General features: G+C 41.0%; 1 protein-coding gene across 1 annotated transcript; it reads right to left on the bottom strand.

Annotated features, from left to right (window-relative positions):
- Positions 1 to 1,273: 1,273 nt before the first annotated feature.
- Positions 1,274 to 7,259, bottom strand: LOC135471657 (pancreatic lipase-related protein 2-like). The gene is made up of 7 exons (XM_064750967.1): positions 7,158 to 7,259; positions 5,379 to 5,677; positions 4,232 to 4,460; positions 3,732 to 3,848; positions 2,782 to 2,907; positions 1,962 to 2,198; positions 1,274 to 1,406 (listed from the first exon to the last, which is right to left on the bottom strand). The coding sequence occupies exons 1-7, from the start codon at positions 7,216 to 7,218 to the stop codon at positions 1,396 to 1,398; spliced, it is 1,080 nt and encodes a 359-aa protein (XP_064607037.1). The 5' UTR covers positions 7,219 to 7,259; the 3' UTR covers positions 1,274 to 1,395.
- Positions 7,260 to 7,823: the final 564 nt, after the last annotated feature.

The following is a 7,823-nucleotide window of genomic DNA, read 5'->3' as shown; positions in this document are numbered from 1 at the left end:
CTGGTATGTATCAGTGCTCATCTGCTTGCCGAAGCACTCCCACTTCTCGTCCCATTTAAAATACCTCACACAGCTACTAGTCCATGGCTACTGTCTTATGGTGTACAATCACTTATGCGAAAAGAAGCATTGGGTACAATATACTGGTTAGGAGTCCATGTATCTAGTACATCGTGAATTGCTAACAGTTTTATAATGCTGAATATGACATGTATATATTCAGCTGCAAGTCTATTTTCTATTTCGCCCAAAACCAAGTAATACATGACATAGCAATGAACAGAGCAAAATTTTTTATAGTTATTTTTCACAACATAAGTGATAAATTTCAGGTATTTTACCTACTAAAAATAAAATGGAGAAAATAAAATTTAAAAAAAGTCCTGGCACGATTCATTCCCATTTTGCACGTGTGCCTGTAAATTCCCTAACATTTTACAAAGTAACTTCCGGTCCTTTCGATCAAGAGGAATCAGCTCTGATGAGTCACGTGCGGTGACATCAGCCTGAGTATATGTCACGGGCATCGATGGCATCACAGCGTAGCCCTACACCTTCATCTTAACATTGAAGCGAATGAACTCTATGTCTGCTCATTAAGCCAAAATGTTTAGAATGCTGATAGATTTACATTCCAAAACATAAGTCTGTTGTCTGCATGATGCCAGAATGTATGTCGGTATTATAACATATTACTGCGTCATATTTAACATGTTGTCCTGAAAGTGTTATACAATTTTTGTGTTGAATTAAATTGATGTGTGTGCTACATTTAACAGAATAATCTACTGCAATAGATGGATACATTCAGACTAGCACCACTCACACAACACTTTGTTTACAATTTAACAGATGTTTGTGAGAGTAGCGGTACATTTGACTGAAAAGAAACACCTTCGTCTGCCTGAAGGCGTGAATTATCTCATACCCCATCACAAGACAGCGTATTTGAGGATATACTTGAGGATATCCAAATGAAAAGATACTGCTATAACCTGACAGACAAATATATATATATATATATATATATATATATATATATATATATATATATATATATATATATATATATATATATAATCGTTCACCACCATTATAAAGCTTTTCATCAGTGAATTCATAAGGAATCAGAGGTACAATTAATGTTCACTGGAAATGACTTGGAAGACATAGGGACCTATACGAATGCAAATAATCAAGCTGAGGGTAGTCATTTGTGTATCCAATTTATTGATGACAGAAAACTTCCACAGTACATAGTCTTGTCTGCTGCATCGGAGAGCGTTTCTGAAGGATTGAAGGCCTTTAGAATTGTTTTTGGAATATTTATGATATTTACGCAATGGGATTGCAATAACCATGTCCTGGACGTTTGTTCTGGCTCTCTCTAGGGGATTACACGGACTCTGAAAGTGAAAGTAGAAGCGTGAAGGATGTGACAAAGGCATGTCGTAGACAGTGGTGTTCTACTACGTCAAAGGCCCGTCAACTTCGTGAGATGAGGTAAGCTTACTGAGCACTCAATACCTTACTCAGAGCGTGGGGTGCTGCCTAACTCCGTCTGATAAAATTCGATTACAATATCGATGATTCCAATCCATTTTTCTTATTTCACCTGCGCAATTTTTTGGTCGTTATGCTATGTCATACAGTTTACTGGTCTATAGGTAAGGAGAGGTCAGCATGGGTTGGGAATTTCTTTCCTTAATAGAATATGTTGGAAGTGGCTTTGGCTTTCAAATTTCCCATAATTATTTATTTCTTTGATTGGTATTTTACGCAATACTCAAGAATATTTAACTTATACAACGACGGCCAGCATTATGATGGGAGGAATCCGGGCAGAGCCCAGGGGAAACCCACTACCGTAAATTTTCCTGTATTTACATATAGTTACAGTGTACCATTTTGATGTACAAAACCAATACTTGACACACAACAAGTCGCCATACAGTTCTTACGGCAGAATGGCTCGTGGGGTCCTGTTTTCAGATAGTATCTGCCTGACGGGGCCTGGTTCGCTTTAGCTGGGTAACCCATCGGTGGACATCCGGTCGGTCCACAGTTGGCACAGGCGCCCTGGTCAAACTTCTCTTTGGTGGAACAAGGGTGCCCAAGAAACCGACAGGAGTTTACGATAGATTCCGTGAAAAGGTAAATGGCTCTGTTGTGACTGCAGTCTACAGTGTGGACGACGTCTGAAATACACGAGACGAGGCTTGAGACAATAGTGTTATGACATGGGCTTCCAGGGGTCTCTCTGCATAAAGCAATCCCAGCCCAAGTTGACCGCAAGCACCAAGGTAACACATGTGTCGCCATGGAAGTTACAATGAACATAGCATGTGCCTGCGGCCCAGGTGTTTATAGGCTACAAGAGAACTTGTACGCCACGACGGCTCTCACTAACTAACCCGGACTGTCAGTTAGAACCTAATTTGATAGACCTCATATCTGTACAGGTCCTTTTCTCGTCGAAATCCTATATTTGTGGGACCTAAGCTAATCAACCACGTAGCTATTACTCATTCAGGTAGAAGAACTACCTTTCTCATGCTCAGTTCGATAGAAAGACTAGCTTTATAGGGCTCAAACAGATAGAATCACTGTTTTATTCATCTCAGTCTGATAGATCTCCAATCTTCGTCGAATTTCTATCTTAAGTTAGAGTTCAATCGTGCAGACCGAGCTCGTGTTTATTTTTATCAGATCAAATGTAAGTGTGGTTACTGATACGATAAAAGAAATTATCACATGTGCATGATTTGAACATAAACTTACCCTTGAAGTGTAGCGTGAAGACATCCTTGATGCCCGTGATATAGGGGTGGCTGGGGCAGCCGGGCTGCTGGGTTCCGCCATTAGGGTAGAAATCAAGGTGACCCAGCTCTTGTTGCGTGCCAAATCCTGACAATCGATATTTAGCATGTGTAGTGCTCACAGTATGCTGGTGTAATTGTAAAAATAAGGACAGTACAGGACTGTTCATAAAAATGTATAGACCCATTAGTTTTTAAATACAATACATACACTTCACCTACCTTATCTGAAAACATTTCCTATTTTACAATGTCTGCATTGAAGATATGATTATGGACCAATGATGTTAGGCCTAAACTCTGCTCAGATTCACGACATGAACCGATTACCATTTAATCACGAATGCCTTGACATTCTGCCAAAAGTAGTGCTTCTTTATTTTTGTTTATTTGTTTCTTTGCCAACATGGAGTTCAAGACCAAACATATTTACATGCCATACAGAACCACTAACTAAGATAACTGGTTTTAATTCTTGTCGGGGAATGTTTCATTCAAGAGAAGGGGACAAATTTCAGCCATCACTGGTAAATACCCTATATCAAACGAAATCATTTAGACCATAGGGTTAGATTTAAGGGTGGTGCAAACAGGATTGTCAAGGGTAAGCCTGCGGTGAGTAGCGTTGTAAGATAACCAAGGTTAAGCATCAGGACTACTCTCTAAGTAGTGTGTGCATGGTATCAAAATCAAGCTTCACACAAAATGGATTTCATTTCAAGAGGAGGCTCTTAACTTATCCGTATAAACAAAACCCAAAACGCCATATCGCATTAAGGGATTTTCTGTTATATCCCAGTGATACATAGGGGTTCAAAATCAATTAGTAATTTCATGGAGTTGGATACAAATACTTGTTCAAGAGAGTATCTGTGTCGGTACGTCATTTGTGCGTCTTAGCAGAGGTCTTACCGAGATCAATGACCGGAATTCCATCGGAGTGTATGACATCAACAAAGATGGCGTCGGAGGGATCTAGTCTGACAGCCTTGTCCGTTTCCTCAAACAGAGGGCCAGCGGGATCAAGGCCTGTCAGGACAAACACAAAGAACATAAGTTTCTCACCATTCAGGTAAAATTTAGCGCAGTCTTTATAATCTACCCTTTGGACACATACTTTCTTATCTGTTTGTGTGCAATAGAGATTTTCAGCGACCCAATTAAATGAATTCGTGTTAATTTTGGAAAAGATATGATTTTCCATCATGATCTTTTTCGATAACATATATTCTGACGCAACGAATGCGTCTTTGAAGTTCATGTCATTAAAAAATCTGGAGACGAAAAAAAAATGGGCAAGAAAAGGCGAATGTTCAAAGATGTTCAAGCTCACTATTGCCACTAATTGCATTATCATTACGGTTATGTCAGCATGTTTCAGCACAAGACATGCAGTTGTCATGGAAGCTTACCCGTTATTCGTCCAATTCCAGGCGTGCGGTGCCCAATATAACCAGCAATGTGTGATCCCAAACTGTGACCAATCAGGTGGACTGATTGAAGGTCAAGACCGAACTGGGTGTGGAGCAGCTTGATCAGCTTGGCGGTAACGGCTGCTGTAAGGCGTGTGTTGGCCACGGCCTGGGGATAAAATGTATGGGCGCCTTCATGCCAGTCCACGGCCACCACATTACAGTCCTCCTGCAAATGAAGAGCGGAATATTGTCACAAGTCTTTGTCACAAGGGAACTGCTAAGTTCCCTTGGGGAAGAGTGCGTGTTAAAGTCGGATGTGGATCGAACACCGGTGTAAGTTTTACCAGATAGCCTAGATTACCCAGATAGTACATTCCTTTTGAAGGAACCGCCGTGACATGTATAGTACCCACATAGTACCTACCTGCTGAAGGAACGGTCGTCATATATTCAGTACTCAGATAGTATCTACCTTCTGAAGGGGTAACCGTGACATGTTCAGTACCCAGAAAAAACTTACCTTCTGGAGGAACATCCGTGACATGTTCAATACCCAGACATCACCTACCTTCTAGAGGAACATCCATGACATGTTCAGTGCCCAGACACAAAGTACCTTCTGGAGGAACATCTATGACATGTTAAATACCCAGACATCACCTACCTTCTGGAGGAACATCCGTGACATGTTCAATACCCAGACAGCACCTACCTTCTGGAGGAACTTCCGTGACATGTTCAGTGCCCATACACAACCTACCTTCTGGAGGAACATCCGTGACATGTTCAATACCCAGACAGCACCTACCTTCTGGAGGAACATCCATGACATGTTCAGTGCCCAGACACAAAGTACCTTCTGGAGGAACATCTATGACATGTTAAATACCCAGACATCACCTACCTTCTGGAGGAACATCCGTGACATGTTCAATACCCAGACAGCACCTACCTTCTGGAGGAACTTCCGTGACATGTTCAGTGCCCAGACACAACCTACCTTCTGGAGGAACATCCGTGACATGTTCAATACCCAGACATCACCTACCTTCTGGAGGAACATCCGTGACATGTTCAATACCCAGACATCACCTACCTTCTGGAGGAACTTCCGTGACATGTTCAGTGCCCAGACACAACCTACCTTCTGGAGGAACATCCGTGACATGTTCAATACCCATGGAGCGTTACCATGATCCACGTAGCCATGGATGAGAAACTTGATATCTTTTTCCGCGTCAAAGTCTGCGGTGGTGACCGTGTCCGGATCGTTCTCGTTAAGAACCTTTCCGGTTTCCGGGTCGTTCCGGGTGTACAGTTTAAAGTTGACGTTAACACTTTCCGGAGATTGCGGCAAATATTTCCAGGCGTTGTCAAATGGAGAAGATGTGTCAAAGCAGCCTAAATTGTCATAGCACACGTTGTTTTTCCCTGAGAACAGAGCTGTCGAAAAAGTCACATAAAAAATAAAAAAACAACTGCAGTTTATTTGAATCTTTATGAAACTTGAAAAATTACATGACTCGAGGGCAATTTCAAATCGAACACAGAAGAATGGCCATGTGCTTTTACTTGTTCCGCGTATGATCCGTACTGCTGCATTCTTTAAACTGCTATCTGAATCCTCATTAGATGTTTACAATTCTCAAACCTTTTTTATAATAGGGTTAGTCTTAAATGTGGGGTATGATGTTGCAGTTTATTTTCATTTTCAGTGAAGGTTTGTATGCCCTGAGGGTTCCCTTGTTATGTTTACCTCTCTTAATCATGACGCTATGAAATTTGATTTGGTCGAGAAGAATATGTCAGTTTTATTGAAAAAGTTAAAATATCACCTTGTGATAGCAGGAGGTTTGCATTATGCGATTAATAGTATTGAAAAATAGATGGCAAAACATTGTGCATATATTAAGAAAAATATTTATTCACTTATTTATTTATTTATTTATTTGATTGTTACGCTGTACTCAAGAATATTTGACTTATACGACGGCGGCCAGCATTATGGTGGGTGGAAACGAAATCCACGACCATCCGCAGGTTGGTGGCAGACCTTCCCACGTACGGCCAGAGAGGAAGCCAGTATGAGCTGGACTTGAACTAAAAGCCACCGCATTGGTGAAAGGCTTCTGGGTCACTACGCTGCGCTATCGCGCTGACCGACTCAGCCAAGGAGTTCCCAAAGAAAAATATTATCACAGTACATTGCTCACACCAGTGAAATAGAATCAAATAAACTGTTCATGTGAAGCCGTCACACCTGGCACCTAGCAAATGCTCTGACAATCTTACTGCTATAACACCCAGTGCTTGTTATTCAGGGTATTCTGATCAGTCTGAGGACTGTGGTCTTCACTAGTTGCTAACGATTAGGTTATATGTCTATTGTGGGAAGAGTATCTGATGGGATGGCGTCAGGGATCAGTTCTGACAGAGATACATACAGGCCTATTTGTACTTCGTGCAGGAAGACCCAGATACAACTTTGCAAAGAGAAAGGTACCGTGTACATAAATCTCAATTCAGTTAGGCAGCATATTTACGGAATACAGTCAACTGTTTTCTCATAATACATTGTCTCCAAATCTTGATTTGTTTCGTCGATTCATTCGGCATTTGACTATTTTAGGCCACATTATTCTGGCATTAGTTCTCTGTGGATTGACCACTGTTGATCAGAATACCTGAAATACACGTATGCTTTTGAGTATGTTTGACAAACTGGTGTTTCAGTATACTACACTCTGCCTCGTAGAGCTTTTAACGTGTTGTAAGGTTGCAAGGTGTGGCTATGTAAGCTTCCGCGTGTTTGCGTTTTACTCAAGACCTGAACATGAACTTTTGCGACCAAAACTTAGAAACCTGAGTACAATAGTATGAAAAACAAATATAAAAACATGTCCGTTATGTTATTTACACTTACCATAAATTAATCCTAAATTCAGAAAAGTGGCAGTGAAATACACTGCTGTGGAGAGCGCCATTGCAACAGTTTTGCTAGCTGGCTGCCGCCTACGATCTTCTCGTCCTGTGACAAGACAACTTCTCACTTATACCAACCTTAGCGCATGGTATTTCACAAGCACTTGTGTTTATCAACCGAAAGAATTCGCACGGTACCAGGCATCTGGTGAAATCCCAAGGAAAAGTAGACCGAGAAGGTATACATTTGATATCATTATGATATTGTTGTATAAGCTAGGTATCTTCGGGTCATGCGAGTATAGCTTACATGTAGAATGCATCGTAGAGTTTGCACTCTACGTAGATGAGCTCGATGCAAATGTCTACGTGGGCGAAGCGTTGGTTGTGCCCAAAGTAGTTAGGTGGTTTGGGTTTTTTCAGGTTCCTTTTAAAGAAATATGTTCACAAATCTACAAACCTGACTTTGACGGGTCAACCATTGCTGCGCTGGCTAAAAAGAAATTTGACGGCGAGTATGGCCTTCGCGCTGCTTACTCACTAAATACTTCAAAATCTGAGAAGCGACATTCTTTCAAATATGCAAGGAATCCATTCAAATTTTAAATTAGATCACCTATGTCCGATATGGAACGATGTTATGGATTTGTATTGCTATCTGTACCCA

This window comes from Liolophura sinensis, chromosome 7, assembly GCF_032854445.1.
Source record: "Liolophura sinensis isolate JHLJ2023 chromosome 7, CUHK_Ljap_v2, whole genome shotgun sequence".
Classification (NCBI taxonomy): Eukaryota; Metazoa; Mollusca; class Polyplacophora; order Chitonida; family Chitonidae; genus Liolophura; species Liolophura sinensis.
Note: the sequence above shows the minus strand (reverse complement) of the source record. Positions and strands in the feature narration are given on the sequence as shown.

Bases quoted from the DNA above. Each gene is read 5' to 3' on its own strand.
- LOC135471657 (XM_064750967.1), bottom strand. From the start codon at position 7,218: ATGGCGCTCTCCACAGCAGTGTATTTCACTGCCACTTTTCTGAATTTA. The intron at 4,461-5,378 runs GTAGGTTGTGTC...CTTCATTTGCAG, and splicing joins CACGGATGTTCCTCCAGAAG to GAGGACTGTAATGTGGTGGC. The intron at 2,199-2,781 runs GTAAGTTTATGT...CGTGTATTTCAG, and splicing joins CTTCACGCTACACTTCAAGG to ACGTCGTCCACACTGTAGAC.